Source organism: Protopterus annectens, chromosome 6.part0 (assembly GCF_019279795.1).
Source record: "Protopterus annectens isolate FY-2018-M chromosome 6.part0, PAN1.0, whole genome shotgun sequence".
Taxonomy (NCBI): Eukaryota; Metazoa; Chordata; order Ceratodontiformes; family Protopteridae; genus Protopterus; species Protopterus annectens.
Window position 1 is genome coordinate 1,593,159,220 of NC_056737.1, and position 18,088 is coordinate 1,593,177,307.

Consider the following 18,088-nt stretch of genomic DNA (forward strand, 5'->3'; position numbering starts at 1 on the left):
GTGTGTGGTAAGTTCTGAAGTGCAATGTTGGTACTAAAATGTATTAATATTTGTGCATAGGCATGAGCTTACCTTAAATATTTGGGCAGAAGGAATAATGGCTCAGTGAAAGTATTAAATGCTTTGTAGCGGTATAACCAGTTATCACAGTTATGGGCTTAGTGTTAAAAGTTTTGTAGCTGGTTAAAAAAAAAATCTTTGCCTCTATGTTGGACTTGCATGCACATCAGGTAGTAGTCCCATATTTCCAGTGTTGTATTGTTCTCTCAACGCGTCTTTAATGTTTTAAACTGCTGAACTCATTTCAAGGCTTCCTGTGCATACAGTACAAAACAGTGAACATAAGTCATTATGTCATCATAGGGTGGGAAGTTGGCTTAATGATTAAGGTGTTTACCTTACAGACACAAGGTGCAGAGTTTGATTCTCACATAGGGTAATTGGCTAGGTTTAAAATGGCCTACAAGGGCAGTTAGCCTAGTACTAACCTATGAACCTGTTAAGCAAAGGATATATCCATACACAGTAGATGTAGTAAAATGACTGCATTTCTCCACATAATTCAGATGCACCACTTGGAAGTATCCTTGAAATCAGTGTGCCTGGATGGTGCCATATTTGCTGTCAAAGAAGATCTATGTCTTCATTCTTCTACCACTCAGAGTTAGCCACTTGTGTTATATGGGTTGTCTGTAAAGTCTGACAGTAGCTTTCATTGTGAAATCACCCTGTTTGTGTGAGTGACTTCCCATATTATTTGATATACTATAGTCATTGCTTTGCCCATTAGTTTAGCTAATAGTTTTCATATTGTAACACTGTGAATGTGATGCTTCAGGTTCTGTGTTAAGCTGCAGATATGCAACATAATATACTTCTCAAAATCTTAGTGCAATAATTCTGGACAAAGACAAAAAGTAATGGGGTTGCAAAGGCCCAAAAGCAGGGATAACACTATATGTATTGCTCTTAAAAACTTAGAAAGTTTACAGAATAACATGCTTTGAATTAGCACGCATTTTTCAAAAGATATCACTCCTCAGTGATTTGCCAGACAACCACAAATTTTACAAGGAACAGACCAAAAAATTTATGAGGAGTAGATCAAGAAAGTGAGCTAGAATCTGGGTATTCTGTTAATTTCTGAGTAGTTGTGAATTATGTAGCACTGCTGTGTATTCTTTATAGGTTCATAGGTTCATAGGTGTATACTAGGCTAATGGCCCTGGAGCCTTTACAAGCCTAGCCCATAGGATTACCCTGGCATCATGCCACCCGACTTTAGTTCCCAGTGCCTCTGTCGAGTAGAGCCATTGAAGTGATCCCTGGGGTGAATTTTCTATTTCCCATCCACTCATCAAGATTTCTCTTGAAGAGGGACAGTGAGGTGCACTGTTTGACATGTTTGGGAAGTCTATTCCATAGCACGGGCAGTCTCTGGGTTATGAACCTGTCCCTCCATCTTGTTCTGTTGATTGTGGTAATGAGGGTGAGGTCTCTGGAGCATGTGGTGTAGAGGGATTGGGATTTATTTAGATGTAGCATTTCTAACAGAGCTGGGTCACACATGGCTTTGTAAATCAAGCAGAGATCGCCTCTAAGTAGACGATATGAGACAAAGAATAGTTGGAGTTTTTTGAGTCTGTCCATATAGGACAAATGTTTAAGGCCTAGAATCCTCTTTGTGAGGTACTTTTGCGGCTTCTCCAGTTGTTGCAGGTGTCTAGTGAGGTACATGCCAAATGAGGCATTGTACTCGATGACTAGCCTAATGAGGGAAGAGTAGAGGGAGACAATGACCTTTTTCTTCCTGGATGCAAAACCCTTAGTAATGAGATGTGCCACATAGAAGGACTTTTGACTACAGTGGCAATGTGGTGATCAAAAGAGAGATTGCTGTTAACCTGTGTTCTCAGATCTCTTATAACGCCTACTGTGTTCAGTGGACAACCATCAATGTGGCAATTCATGGGAACTGGATTTTTCCCAAAGGGGATGACAACATATTTTTTGGCATTGAGCTTAAGGCCATGGTTCTGACACCAGTCGTTGGTTTCAATGAGGCCTTTCTGTAGGATGTCAGTATTACTTGGGGAGTTAATAATAGCTCCCAACTTGCAATTGTCTGCGAACTTTGTCAGCCAGGGCCCCTTTATGTTGGCCTGGACTTCAGAGAAGCATATACTAAACAGGAGAGGATCCAGGACCGAATCCTGTAGGTGGTAAAAGGTGAATTCAGCAGTGATGTGTGACAGCCAAGCCAGTACCTGCAGACATCTGTTTAGTCTTTCCCACATTTGGTTGCTGCAAACATTAATTGCATGCTGTAATGACAGACTAATGTAGGTGTTTTCCTGCATAGTGACTGAAGTAGGCTCTCTACATAAAATCCTTGAATATTGCAGTAGTGCTGTCACAAGTAGAGAAGTTTAGCATTGGCTAATGTGATGGTGCTATTAGATGCTTCCTTTTTTTCCTTCTTTTCTTTCTTTCTTTTTTTAACAAGTGGGTGAATTGGAACACTTTGGTATTTGTTCAGTTGTGACCTACTTATGTACACAAAATAAATATAAAATCAGAGTTAAGCAGCAACATCATTAGGTCAATTTAGAACAAAAAAGCCTTATGTTGTCTGGAGAAGGTGTAGTTTGACAGTCTTAGTATACTAAGTAAGACATTTCATACTGTTGGTCCTATAATGGAAAGGCAGTGGCCATGCCTGATAGAGAGTGTTATGGTATCACTATGATGATCTTAAACTTCTTGAAAGATGCTTATAGTAATACACTGGTGTGGAGATGAATTATATTAATGAAAATTAAACAACTTAAAAATGTACTTGTTTAACAAGCAAATGGAATGTTATGAGAGACAGTTATGGACTCTTCTTATAATAGCTTTTAACTAGAATCTCTGTTGTCCCACATCCCACAGCTTTACCTTGCATTACAGATACATCACTTGTGTACTTTGCACATACATAGTACAAAGTAGCAGTACTTTTGTTGCTTTCTTCCTTGTCCTGGTATCTTGGCAATGCATTGCCTCAGCTTTATTTGTGCTGAAAAAGTTATCATTTATGTATGTTTGTTTTACTTTTCTTTTTTTAAACAGATTAGTCATTTTTGTCTTGTGGCATATCAGAGAAGGTAAATTAGGGAGGAGTGGTTTTGTGTGTGTGTGTCTGTGTGTGTGTGTGTGTGTGTGTGTGTGTGTGTGTGTGTGTGTGTGTGTGTGTGTGTGTGTGTGTGTGTGTGTGTGTGTGTGTGTGTTGGGGGAGGGTTGGCCAGAATTTGTCATGTGACTGAGGTAGCTTGAACCTTGGTTTCATATCTCATCTGGTCGCCTGAGTCAAAGTACCTGTATTGTTTGGTGGAATAAGATGATTTAGTTTATAAAGGATTAAAGCTACTAACTACTATAATGAGCTTCATCCTGTAGTCGTGGGTTTGATCTTTTCACTCTTCTGATACCATTTCAGACATAAAGGAAGGATTAGTGCTTAAAGTTGCTCTGTCTTCACTCTTCATTTGCTGACAGTGTGACTCTTGGCAAGGCAGTTGCAAAAACTCTGCATGTAGATCATTCCTAAAAAGAATCAGATGATGTTCTTTGTGTTTTGCTGTTGCAGTCATTACATTTGGGTAATCTGCTGGCAGGTTGCCCTCAGTCAGCCTGATTAATAAAGTCTTGGGTCCTGCGTCGGTTGTTGTCCCTTCTTCCATGACGTCAGGTTGTCAGGGGTATAAAACATGCAGCCGACATCATTACCTCAGTCTTTCTTGTCGTGCGGTGCCCGAAGCAGAAGCAGTTTGCAAGTGCCGGTCGGCCGACTCCTGAAATTTTTGTTTTCGAGTTTCAGAACCAAAGTCTTCAACTTAAAGCTAAGTACCCCATTGGGGAAACTTTTTTTTGCTCCTTACCGATGTCAGTTGTTGTTGTTGTTTGTCTTTCGGCTTTTTCCCAGTAAGGGGTCGCCACAGCGGAACTCCGGTCCGCTAATGATTGGCAGTAGATTTTTAAGAAACGCCGAGGTGCCAGCTGGACAACCAACCTTCAATGAAGGCACGCCCATTTATGCATGCATGTCTTTCGAATGCTATCCAACCACGGGGAAGACATGCAGACTCCACACAGAAGGCACTCCCAAGCCAAGCCGAAAATCGAACAGGATTGCTGTGAGGTAACAACACTACCACTGTACCCTAATTGCATTACTTGTGGAAAGCAAATACCTCATAAAGATTTCCATATATACTGTATTCCTTGCCTAGACCCTGACCACGACGTACCTTGCTGTCGGTTTTGTGCTTTATTTAATCAGCGTACTATCCGTCATTGGTACATTTTTGCCTCTAAATATTTCGGTTCGAAGTTTAATTATCCAGAAATGATGTCGGTTAGCCATCCGACTACCGGAATTTTAAAAAAAATGCAAAGATAAAGACAGAGACAGGCTGTTGAGGTCCAAAACTGCCGACGATGCTTCTCCTAAGCCAGTCGCCAGTTCGCCAGTACTCAGTTCCTGATACCCGCTACTTCTGGCTCGCAGGCCTCTATTAAGACCCATTCGGAGTCCAGTATGCCACGAGATACTTCAACTATGGAACCCACGGATGTCTCTACCTTGGATGGGTCCGGAGCCACTGTGCAGGCACTGGCTTCTGAGGGTGTATTCAGGCCTACAGACTTTCATATCAAACCAACTCCACCTTCAATACTAAGGTCTAAATCTCGATCTATGTCAAAAATAAATGACGCCCAGGCCACATGTTCAGGCCCCTACACCTAAAAAACAAATGATCAAAATGTCTGAAGATATAATTACTCTAATCAGGGGTAGTCACCCCCCCCCCCCCCTTCTAAGAGGCCTAGGCCTGAGATTGGCTATGAATCTTCTGATCAGGACTCTGTTTCTTCTGACTCTTCTGATGACCTGGATTTGTCCATCCCTACTTATGAGGATTCTGATGCAGAGGATTCCATTCCCTCTGCTTCCTCCCGAGGATTTCTCTTTTGGTGAAACTTTACATAGCTTAAGGGAACATTTCCACTGGGAAAGTCAGGAATTCTCTGATTCAAAAAAGAGGCATAGGGATTTTCTTCTTTTACCTCAGCATAGGCCTTTGGCTATACCTCCTGTACTAGACATTGTTGATGATGTGTTTTCGGAATCTAGTATGGCCCCTGATTCCCTGCCTCCAGCTCCTTGTAAATCTGACAGATACTACAGGGTTCCTGAGTCCCACAAGTTCCTTTTCAAAAATCCTGTTGCAGATCCTGAAACCATTTCTCAAGGGCCTAAGGGCATTAAGGCTTCTACTGCTAAAAATCCTACCCCTTCTGATAGAGATTCCTGGGCGCTGGATAGATGGTGTAAAAAAGTTTATACTTCTACAACCTTGGCTATCAGGTTTTTAAACTACCAATTTCATATGTTAAAATATCAACAGCATATTATTGGACTGCTTAAACAGAAAATGATGTTGATTTTGACTGTGTGGAAAATAAAGATTTACAGGATTTATTGCATTCTGCTGAACAAGTTGGAAAACATACTTTGCAATGTGGTTTTGATTCTTTAGAGGCTTCTTGCAGGGCTGCTGTTACTGGGTCTGTGCTTAGCTTAGAAGGCATGCTTGGCTTAAGGAGCAATCTCTGCCTGATCTTGTTAAAGCAAAATTGTTGGATGCTCCTTTAAATTAGGACCACCTGTTTGGCAGTAAGGCTGAAGAAGTTTTAAAAAAGATTGAAGATAAAGCTAAATCTATGCAAACTGTAAAAGATTTTTTACAAGTGCAATCTCCAAGATTTAGTAGGAACTGGCCTACAAAGAATTGGTCCTTTCCAGCTCCTTCCAGATCCTCTCAAACCAAATCCAGACACACCAAAAGCACCAGGTTTCACTCCCAGGGGACTATCAGACCTAAGCAATGGGGGGCCTCTACTTCCAAATCTGGAAATAACAAGACACCCCCCTATGGTAAACAGTCTCAATGACTTTCCTTTAAAATTACCAGGCACTTACCTTTTAGCCGCCCCTTTGGGGGGAAAGATTACTTTTCATGCAAAAAACTGGATACTCATAACCCAGGACAAATGGGTTTTAAATATAGTGTCCCAGGGATACAGATTTCATTTCCACACATTACCAACACCAAATGGGTGGCCAGACCTGACCCCAAATCAGTGGGCAGATGCTCAGAAACAAGTACTTTCCCTCTTAAACATGGGGGCTATTCAACCGGTACAAGAAGAGGAAAAGGGACAAGGTTTCTATTCCAGGTTTTTCCTGGTACCCAGAAAAGACAATTCATGGCGTCCAGTTCTGGACCTGTCTACTCTAAACACCTTTCTGGACATTCCAAAATTCAAGATGCTGATTCTTCACCAGTTACTTCCTATGCTAGGCAAAGATGCCTAGTTGGCAACTCTAGATTTAAAAGAAGCTTACCTGCATGTTCCAATCAGGGAATCTTGCAGAAGATACCTACGCTTCAAAGCAGGCTACACGCATTATCAGTTCTCTGCCCTGCCCTTTGGCTTGTCTACTGCTCCCAGGGTATTCACAAAGTGCCTGGCTCCAGTAATTGCATTTTGCAGGCAAAGAAATATTCAGATATATCCATACCTGGACAATTGTCTAATTCAGGCAGAAAACCAGGCCATACTTCTAAATCATCTGGCGTTTGTAAAAAGGGTTCTAACTTGTCTAGGGTACACCATAAATGAAAAGAAATCACAACTGGTACCCTCTCAACAGATTACATTCCTGGGTGCAAGCTTGAATACAACTGCCCAGATGGCTTTCCTCACACCAGAAAAGCAAATTAATTTGATAACTTACTTCAAACAAGTGGCCACAAAAACCCTGCTATCTGCAAGATAAATACTGCAAGCCTTGGGGTTCATGGCCTCCTGCATTCTTCTAATTCCATATGCAAGACTGCACATGAGGAAACTTCAGTGGTACTTAAAAAGTCTATGGAGTCAACATTGTCATAGCCTGGAATCAATGATTCCTATCATACCTTGCCTACGCCTGGAGAGTTCCTATGGTGGGCAGAGGCCTGCCAACAAAACAAGGGACTGCCATTCACACTATCCCCTGCCACCCAAACCCTAACAACAAAAGCATTAGACTATGCATGGGGGGCTCACTTGGCAGGGAAGTGCATTCAGGGCAAATGGAATCCAAATCAAATGCACCTACATATCAATCGAAAAGAAATGTTAGCTGTACGGAATGCTCTGACATCCTTCAAGGACTACATTCTTCCAGGATAACTAATGGTAAAGACGGACAACTCTACAGTTATGTGGTACATAAACAAGCAGGGGGGTACATTTTCCTACCCCCTCTGCAGACTAGCCATGGCATTGTGGAACACAGCCTTGAGCTACCAAGTGCACCTACAAGCTCAATTCCTGCCAGGAAAATTAAATACACTGGCAGACGGACTAAGCAGAAATCTCATTGACCCACATGAGTGGAGACTGGAACCATGGATTTTCAGCATGTTGACAAGCAAATGGGGGAGCCCAGACATAGATCTATTTGCCTCCCCCCGAAACTACCAGCTGGACAAATTTTGCACAAGGACTCTACACAAAAAAGCCTGGAAAGTGGATACTCTGTCCTTCAGCTGGAAAATCTATTAGTCTACGTCTTTCCCCCTCTGCCTCTACTCTGCAAAGTTCTGTTAAAAATCAAACAGGACAAACCAAGAATGATTTTGATTGCTCCAGACTGGCCACACGAACACTGGTACCTGCTCCTGCGCAGTGCGTCACAAATATCTCCATGGCACCTGCCTCAGACACCTTCCTTACTGTCTCAGCAGGAGAACCAGATTCTGCACCCTCATCTCCCAACATTGAACCTTGCAGCTTGGCTAATCACTTAAATTCACCCTTAGCATCCCTCAGCAAACCTGTGATGGATGTCATCTTGGAGGCAAGAAGAGCTAGTACTAGAAAATCTTATGCTGCCAAATGGAAAAGATTCTGTGCTTGGAATCAATCTCAAGGAATGAGCACAGCAGTGCCCAATTTGCCTCAGATTTTACAATACTTTAATTGAGATGCTTCACAAGGGTCTGTCTTTTTCCTCCATTAAAATCCACGACTCAGCCATTTTAGCTCATTACAACACAGAACCTCCCTTTTCTCTCATCCTCTGCTCAAGCAGTACCTCAGAGGGGCCAAAAACTTGAGACCACCCAGGAGAGCTCCAACCCCTGCCTGGGACCTTAACTTTGTATTGGAGAAACTCACTCTACCTCCTTTCGAGCCAGCTGCTACTGCAGACTTAAAATTTCTTTCTTGGAAAACAGCCTTCCTTCTAACAGTCACTTCAGCTAGAAAGATTTCTGAGTTACAGGCCCTTATGGCAGTGGAGCCCTTCATCATCTTTCATGCGGACAAGGTGTCACTCAGGACTAATCCACCCTTCATGCCCAAGGTGGTAGCCAGTGTGGCTCTTAATCAGTTCATTCATTTGCCAACTTTCTTTCCCAATCTACAGAACAAAGGGGAATGGATTCTGCATTCATTGGATGTGCACAGACAACTTAGATTCTACTTGGACAGGACTAAAACACGAAGAAAATCTGAACAACTGCTGGTAGTATTTGCTACAGGGACAGAGGGAAAGGCTATTTCAAAACAAACCATTTGTAAATGGATAAGCCATTGCATTCATTTCTGCTATAAGCACCATGGAGAAGCTATCTCCAAGGGGATCAGATATCATTCCACCAGGTCTGCATCTAGTTCTGCAGCCTTTCTCAGAGGTGTTCCTACCAGGGAAATTCTAGAAGCTGCTACCTGGAGTTCAGTTCATACTTTCACCAAGCATTATCATTTACCACTTTTCTCTAAATCCAAAGCTGGCTTTGCCACTGCTATCTTGCAGGGCCTTATAGCTGGTCCTAATGCTATATAATCCATCCTGCCAACCATAGCTTTGGGAATCTACCCAAATGTAATGACTGCAACAGTGAAACACGAAGAACATAGTACAGTTGTGTACACTTACCATAAATGTAGATGTTCGAGTGTATTCACTGTTGCAGTCCTGGTTACCCACCCTCCAGCCCCCAGTTTTTCTCTGACTATACCTCTACTTTCTGTTACTATGCTTAAAAGCCTTTTTGGTGTATTTGCTTTTGGTTGGAGGTATAGTTTTGTGTTTTAAATTTTATGGGGGGCACCTGACATCTGGGGCAAGAAAAACTGAGGTAATGACATCGGCTGCATGTTTTACACCCCTGGTGACCTGATGTCATGGAAGAAGGGACAGCAACTGATGCAGGATCCAAGACTTTGTTAATTAGGCCGACTGAGGGCAACCTGCCAGCAGATTACCCAAATGTAATGCGTGCAACAGTGAATACACCCGAAAATCTACATTTATGGTAAGTGTACACAACTGTACTTTCTTCGAGTTTCACTGTTGCAGTCATTAGATTTGGGTTGTCTGCTTGCAGTAGCCCTCAGTCGGCCTGATTATCAAAGTCTTGGGTCCTGCGTTGGTTGCTGTCTCATCTTCCATGACGTCAGGTAGTCAGGGGTATAAAGCATGCAGCCGATGCCATTACATTAGTCTTTCTTGCCGTGCAGTGCCCGAAGCAGAAGCAGTTCACAAGTGCCGGTCGGCCAACTCCTGAAATTTTCATTTTTGATTTTCAGAACTGAAGTCTTCAACTAGAGCTAAGTACCCCATTGGGAAACTTTTTCTTGCTCTAAACCGATGTCAGTAAAAGTCAATAATTGTATTTCTTGTGGAAAGCAAATACCTCATAAAGATTTTCATTCGTACTGTATTCCTTGCCTAGGCCCTGACCATGACGTACCTCATTGTCAGTTTTGTGCCTTATTTAAACCAAGAACTATTCGTCATCGGTACATTTTTGCTTCTAAATATTTTGATACTCAGTTCAATTATCCAGATATATCTTTGTTAAGCCACCAGACTACCGACATTCCAAAACATGCAAAGATAAAGACAGAGACAGCCCGCCTAGGTCCAAAGCTGCCGACGATGCTTCTCCTAAGCTAGTTGCCAGTTCACTGGTACTCAGTGAGGCACTTTCACAGCCCCTGATGCCTGCTACTTCGGATTCGCAGGCCTCTACTGAGACCCATTTGGAGTCCGGTATGTCATGAGATGGATCAACTGTGGAATCTCTGGATGTCTCTACCTTGGATGGGTCCGGAGCCGCTGTGCAGGCACCAGCTTCTGAGGGTGTATTCAGACCTACTGACTTGCATCTTAAACCAATGCCATCTTCTTCTAGGCCTAAAACTCGAACCATGCCTAGGAAACTGATGCCCAGACTGCATGGTCAGGCCTTACTGCCTAAAAAACAAATGATAAGAATGGCTGAAGACCTTATTACTTTAATCAGGGGAAGCCATCCTTCCCCCTCTAAGAGACTTAGGACTGAATTTGCTTATGATACTTCTGACCAGGATTCTGAAATTTCTGTTTCCTCTGATAACCAGGATTTACCCTTATCTACCTATGAGGATTCTGATGCAGAGGACTCTATTCCCTCTGCTTCTCGCACAGAGGATTTTTCTTTTGGTGAAACCTTGCATACTCTTAGGGAGCATTTTCACTGGGAAAGCCAGGATTACTCTGATTCTAAAAAAGAGGCTTAGAGATTTCTTACTCCTGCCCCATCACAGGCCTTTAGCTATCTGCCCTGTTCTGGACATTGTTGACAATGTCTTTTCGGAATCTAGCTTGGACCCTGACTCTTTACCGGGTTCCTGATTCTCACAAGTTCCTTTTGAAAAATCCTACTGCGTATCCTGAGACCATTTCACAGGGACCCAAGGGCATTAAGGCTAGTACTGCCAAAAATCCTACCCCCTCTGATAGAGATTCCAGGGCACTGGATAGATGGGGTAAGAAGGTATACATCTCTGCAACCTAGGCCATCAGAGCCTTAAATTGCCAGTTTCATATGTTAAAGTATCAGCAGCATATTATTAGAAAAATTATGTTGATTCCTGATTATGCTGAATAAAGATTTACAGGATTTAATGCATTCTGCTGAACTGGTTGGAAAACATACTTTGCAATGTGGTTTTGATTCACTAGAGGCATTTTGCAGGGCTGCTGTCACAGGGTCTGTACTTAGGAGGCATGTTTGGCTTAAGGAGCAATCTTTGCCAGATCATGTTAAAACTAAATTGCTGGATGCTCCATTAAATCAGGACTGCCTGTTTGGTGACAAAGCAGAAGTTCTTAAAAAGATGGAGGAAAAAGCTAAATCTATGCAAACTATTAAAGATTTCTTACAAGTGGAGCCTCCTAGATTTAGTAGGCATTGGCCCTCAGAAAAATGGCCCTTTCCTGCCTCTTCCAGGCCTTCTCAGTTCAAACCCAGAACCAGCAGAACACCCAGGCTTCAGTCCCAGGGTACGCACAGGTCTAAGCAGTGGGGGGCTGCCACTTCCAAATCAGGGAGTAGTAAGACTCCCCCCTATGGTAAGCTGTCTCAATGACTTAACTTTGAAACTTCCAAGCACTTCTCAACTGACTGCTCCTTTAGGGGGAAAGATTGCTCTGCAAGCAAAAAATTGGGAACTCATTACCCAGGACAAATGGGTTTCAAACATAGTTTCCCAAGGATACAGATTTCACTTCCACATGTTACCAACCCCAAACGGTTGGCCAGATCTGCCCCCAAATCAGTGGGGAGAGGCTCAAAAGCAAGTTCTCTCTGTCTTAAGATTAAAGGCTATTCAGACTGTACCAGAAGAGGAAAAGGGACAAGGTTTCTACTCAAGACTTTTCCTGGTACCCAGAAAAGACAGCTCACGGCATCCTATCCTGGACCTGTCTATCCTAAACACCTTTTTGGTGATTCCAAAATTCAAGATGTTAACTCTTCATCAGTTGCTTCTCATGAAAGGCAAGGATGCCTGGTTGGCAACACTGGATTTAAAGGAAGCCTACCTGCACATCCCAATCAGGGAATCTTGCAGAAAATACCTTTGCTTCAAAGCAGGCTACATGCACTATCAATTCTCTCCACTGCCCTTTGGCTACTGTGCCCAGGATATTAACAATGTGCCTAGCTCCAGTCATTGCATTTTGCAGGCAAAGAAATATTCAAATATACCCATACCTGGATGATTGTCTAATTCAGGCAGAAAGCCAGGACATACTTCTGAATTATCTGGCATTTATACAAAAGGTGTTAACTTGTCTGGGGTACACCATAAATGAAAATTAATCACATCTGGTACCCTGTCAACAAATTATATTCCTGGGAGCAAGCTTGAACACAACTTCCCAGATGGCTTTCCTCATGCCAGAGAAACAAATTCATTTGACAACTTACTTCAAACTAGTTGTCACAAAAACCCTGCTGTCTGCAAGGCAAATACTGCAAGCCTTGGGGTTCATGACCTCGTGCATTCTATTTCCATATGCAACACTGCATATGAGGAAACTACAATGGTATCTAAAAAGCCTATGGCGTCAACATTCTTAGGATCTAGAAGCAATTATTCCTATCATACCTTGCCTATGGTTATAATTCCTTTGGTGGGCAGAGGCCTGCCGCCAAAACAAGGGACTACCATTCACTCTACCCCTGCTGCCCAAACCCTAACAACAGATGCATCAGACTATGCATGGGGGGTTCAGCTGGCAGGGAAGTGCATTCAGGGCAAATGGAACCCAAGTCAAATGCACCTGCACATCAATCAAAAAGAAATGTTAGCTGTACAGAATGCTCTGACAGCCTTCAAGAACCACATTCTTCCAGGACCATTAATGGTAAAGATGGACAACACCACTGTTATGTGGTACATAAACAAGCCGGGGGGGTACCCATTCTTACCCCCTCTGCAGACTAGCCGTGGCTCTGTGGAACACAGCATTGAGCTACCAAGTGCATCTACAGGCTCAATTCCTGCCAGGAAAACTAAATACACTTGCAGACAAACTAAGCAAAATCTCATGGACCCACACGAGTGGAAACTGGAACCACAGACTTTCAAAATGTTGATTAACAAATGAGGGAGCCCAGATATAGACCTGTTTGCCTCCCCCCAGAAATATCAGTTGGACAAATTCTGCACAAGAACTCCTCACAAACAAGTTTGGAAAGTGGATGTTCTGTCCTTCAGCTGGAAAAATCTATCAGTTTATGCCTTTCCTCCTCTGCCTCTCCTCTCCAAAGTACTACTAAAGATCAAACAGGAGAAACCAAGGATAATATTGATTGTACCAGACGGCCACAACAGCACTGGTAACCCCTCTTGCACAGTGTGTCACAGCTGGCCCCATGGCTCCTGCCTCAGACCCCTACCCTGCTGTCTCAGCAGGAGAGCCAGGATCTGCACCCCCAGCTTCAAACCCTGAACCTGACAGCCTGGCTAATTACCTAATCTCTCCATCACCATCCCTCAGTAAACAAGTGTTGGATGTTATTTTGGAGGCAAGGAGGTCTAGTACTAGAAAATCTTATGCTGAAAAATGGAAAAGATTCTGTGCCTGGAACCAAACTCAAGGGATGGCCACAGCAGTGCCCAATTTACCTCAGATTCTTCAATACTTAACTGAGATGCTTCACAAGGGTCTTTCCTTTTCCTCCATCAAAAATCACTCCTCAGCCATTTCAGCTCATTACAACACAGAACCACCCCTCTTTTCTCATCCACTGCTCAAGTAGTTCCTCAGAGGGGCCAAAAACTTAAGACTACTCAGGAGAGCCCCAACTCCAGCCTGGGACCTTAACTTTGTATTGGAAAAACTCACTCTTCCTCCTTTTGAGACAGCTACAACTGCAGTTAAAATTCCTTTCTTGGAAAACAGTTTTCCTTTTAGCAATCACTTTAGCAAGAAGGGTATCTGAATTACAGGCCCTTAGGGCAGTGGGGCCTTTCATCATCTTTCATGCGGACAGGGTGTCCCTCAGGAACAATCCCTCTTTCATGCCCAAGGTGGTATCCAGTGTGGCTCTTAATCAGTCCATTCATTTGCCAACCTTCTTTTCTAATCCACAGAACAAAGGGGAATGGATACTGCACTCCTTAGATGTGCACAGACAACTTAGATTTTACTTGGACAGGACCAAACCTCAAAGGAAATCTGAACAACTGCTGGTGGCATTTGCTGCAGGGGCAGAGGGGAAGGCTATTTCAAAGCAAACCATTTCTAAATGGATATGCCATTGCATTAATTTCTGCTATAAGCACTATGGAAAACCTATCCCACAGGGGATTAGACCCCATTCAACCAGGGCTGCATCTACCTCTACAGCCTTTCTCAGAGGTGTTCCTACCAGAGACATCCTAGAAGCTGCTACCTGGAGTTCTGTACATACTTTCACCAAGCATTACCACTTGACAATTTTCTCTAAATCCAGAGCTGGCTTTGCCACTGCAGTCTTGCAGGGCCTTATAGCTGGTCCTAATGCTATCTAAATTCCTCCTCCCATCCTTAGCTTTGGGAATCTACCCAAATGTAATGACTGCAACAGTGAAACATGAAGAACATAGTACAGTTGTGTACACTTACCATAAATGTAGATGTTTGAGTGTATTCACTGTTGCAGTCCTGGTTACCCTCCCTCTAGCCCCCTGGCATCTTTTGGCTATACCTCTCGTCTCCTTTACTATACTTAAAAGCTTTTTGGTGTATTTGCTTTTTTGTTGGAGGTATAACCTTGTGTGTGTGTATATATATATATATATATATATATATATATATATATATATATAATTGCTTCCCATTAAGGGGGGCACCTGACATCTGGGGCAAGAAAAACTGATGTAATGGCATCGACTGCATGCTTTATACCCCTGACTACCTGATGTCATGGAAGATGAGACAATAACCGACGCAGGACCCAAGACTTTGATAATCAGGCTGACTGAGGGCTACTGCAAGCAGATAACCCAAATATAGTGACTGCAATAGTGAATACATTCGAACATCTACATTTATGGTAAGTGTACACAACTGTACTTTTTGCCTAGTTGGTGTTGATGATTAAGAAATAAATAAAAGTAGTCTTTTGAATTTAGGCATAATTTGCATGTGGGGCCCTAAAATGTATATCTGTCATTACCAGATGTCCTTCTATTCAGTGTTGCAGTGTTCTTTACATATGGGTTGTATTCAGCCCTATGACCCAACATCTGGCCAGTATACAAAATCTTCAAGCTTCTGCCAATATGTGGGATGTCGCATGTCTGCCTTGACAAAGTCAGCCATAAAAGGACCTTTGCACATACCATCCTCAGAACTCTTCTGTCACCATTCGGAAGGTTAACTACTACATTTGGTCTGCTGTCAGACTTCATTGGTGTGTTGCTACCAGTTCAGATAAGTGCCCCATTGGGGATTTTATTTCTTGTTACTGCCTTTTGATTTATTCATGTCATCCGGGAAGGGCAAGTGTAAGTATGGAAGGCAGATTCCACATAAAGATAGCCACAAGCTCTGTCTTTTCTGTTTAGGGACTAGTCACGACCATCGATCCTGTTCTGTCTGTCACGGCTTTGTGATTAAAACATTGTGTAATCATCTTTTGGCTCTGAATCTGTGTTGAAACACAGCTTGTTGGGTTGGAGAACTCTAGTGACATCCATGCAGTTGATGCTGCAACTAAGAATCTGGCTTCTCCTGCCATTAGGCCTATGTCTGGTTCCTCTTCTTTGTCCCCTCTTCCAGAAAGATATGTTAAGAAGAAGCAGAAAACTAAATGCCCTAACATTCGTTCTTCTTCCTCTTCTCCTCAGTGAGATTGGGAAGCTTTTTCACAGGGTCTTGTTAAGGCCTTGATGGCCATGAAACCTACTTCCCCTATGCCTGTGCCTTCTTTTTCTTCATCCCCAGTTCAGGCTGCTGTATCTCAGGTACCTGATTCTGCTTCTGAGGAGTCCTCTTCTAATGATGACTCTTGACATATTCCACCCAACTTGCTTTACCTTTGGAATATGCATCTCCTGAGGAGGACTCTAATGGAGGAGATTCTCCTCAGGAGGAAATTTCCTTTGGACAAACCATTACTAAGATGAGGGAGTTCTTCAAATGGAATTGTTTCCAGATTTCTGAAGAACAGAAGAGATACTATGACCTCCTTCAGATGGAGGTTCCCTCACCCTCTGCAGTCCCTCCAGTCCTTCCATCTTTCTTAGACACATTTGCTTCTTCTTCTAAAACCCCTGAATCTCAGACTCCAGCTGCTAAGAGGTCTGTCAGGTTTTATAAGGTTCCTGATGATTGTAAGTTGCTCTACAAGTGCCCCTCTGCAGATCCAGCAGTGATCTCCATAGCTTCAGATAGGTCTTCCCAGTTATCCCCTTCTGCCAAGCTTGTTCCCTTTGATAAAGAGAGCAAGATTCTTGAGAGACTGGGTAAAAAGGTATATACTTCTTCCACTTTAGCAATTAATAGCTATTAATAGCAATTAATAGCTATTAATTACCAGATGCATATATCCAGTTACTCCTTGGATTTGCTTTCTCAATTCTCTCAGGCCTTACCTTCCTTGCCTGATTCTGAGATTAAAACAGAGGTCATGTCTCTTTTAGCAGCTTCTTCTCAGGTGGCTAGGAATTCTATTAAATGCAGCTGTGATGCTGTTGAGGTATCATCTAGAATTGCTGCTTCTGCCTCTGTGCTTAAGAGGCATTCATGGCTGAGACTTCAATCATTATCTGATGACATTAAGGCCAAGTTACTAGATGCTTCTTTGGACAGGACTGCTCTTTTTAGTTCAGCAGCTGCAGGGCTATTTAAGGCTCTTCAAGAAAAAGGTAAGGAACTCTAAGACCTTAAACACCTCTTTGTTTCTCCAATTCCTAAGTTTCATAGGAATTTTCCTGTCAAAACATCTTTTGTTAAGAGACTAGTGCATTCAACTTCTTCTTCTGCTTCTAGGCCTAAGAAGTCTTCTAGAAGAACCCCTCAGTCAAAATCATCTTCTTTTCTCTCTTCTCAGCAGTCCTTTCAGCCCAGACCCAGTTCTCTGTGACTATTGAGAGTTTCTTCCAAGTCATACCCTGCTTCCTCTTCACCTTTCGCATTCTTTTCAAGCCTGGACAAGGATCAATCAGGAAACCTGGGTTTTGTCCATTACCCAAAAAGTTTATTTCATGACTTTGAAGACCCTCCCTCCTTTCATGGGTATTCCACAGCCCCTGTCCAGTCAGATGCAGCTTTTTACCAACTTTATCACCTGAGTCTGAGGATACCATACATCCTGTTCCTTGAGATCACAGAGGCAAGTGGTTTTACTCAAGAATATTTCTGGTTCCAAGAAAAGATGGTTCTTGGAGACCAACTGTAGACCTTCCTGCTTGAACACCTTCCTGCAGGTTCCTTCTTTCCAAATGCTGTGCCTGGCAGACAATTTCCCTCTCATTTCACCTCAGGTCTTCATGGCTTTCCTGGATCTCAAAGATGCTTACTTGCATATCCCCATCCATTTTTTTTACAGGAAATGTTTACATTTCTCGGTGGGTTCTTTGCACTTTCAATTTTCTGCCTTGCCTTTTGGTCTTTCCACTGCCCCAAGGATGTTCACAAAGTGCCTGCTCCAACCATTGCCTTTCTGAGGGTCCAGAGTATTCAGGGGTATCCCTATCTGGATGACCCTTCTTTTCCTTACAAATGACTCCAATCTCTTATCTCTAAACCTAGAGAAGGTCATTTATCTTCAAAAGCTGGGCTTCACCATCAATTTCAGAAAATCCAGTTTGAGTCCATCTCAGGATCACATTTTCTTGGGGGTGCAGGTTCAGAACAGACCTGATGATGGTCTTTCTACCAACAAGCAAGGCTGAATTTCTCATTCACTTCTTATAGACCCTCTAACTCTTCCAGCCATCTCAGCCAGGGAGTTCCTGAGACTCCTAGGTTTCATGGCCTCAGCAATTCTCATGCTGCCCTTTGCAAAACTCCATTTGAGAAATTTTCAGTGGTTTCTAAAGACTACTTGGTCTCAGCATGCTTAACCACTAGATGCCATGATTCCACTTCTTCCATGTCTGAAATCAGAACTCCTTTGGTGGATTCAGCAGTTTTCTTTGAGTCCAGGCCTTCCTCTAC

General features: G+C 42.8%; 1 protein-coding gene across 1 annotated transcript in view; it reads left to right on the top strand.

Moving 5' to 3' along the window:
- TFCP2L1 (transcription factor CP2 like 1) overlaps positions 1–18,088 on the top strand; it is a 1,111,497-nt gene that overhangs the window by 764,290 nt on the left and 329,119 nt on the right. The window contains exon 12 of the mRNA XM_044075043.1: positions 1–7. This exon is cut by the window's left edge and continues 91 nt beyond it. Within this exon, the coding sequence (XP_043930978.1) occupies positions 1–7 (7 nt within the window). The remainder of the gene's footprint in view (positions 8–18,088) is intronic.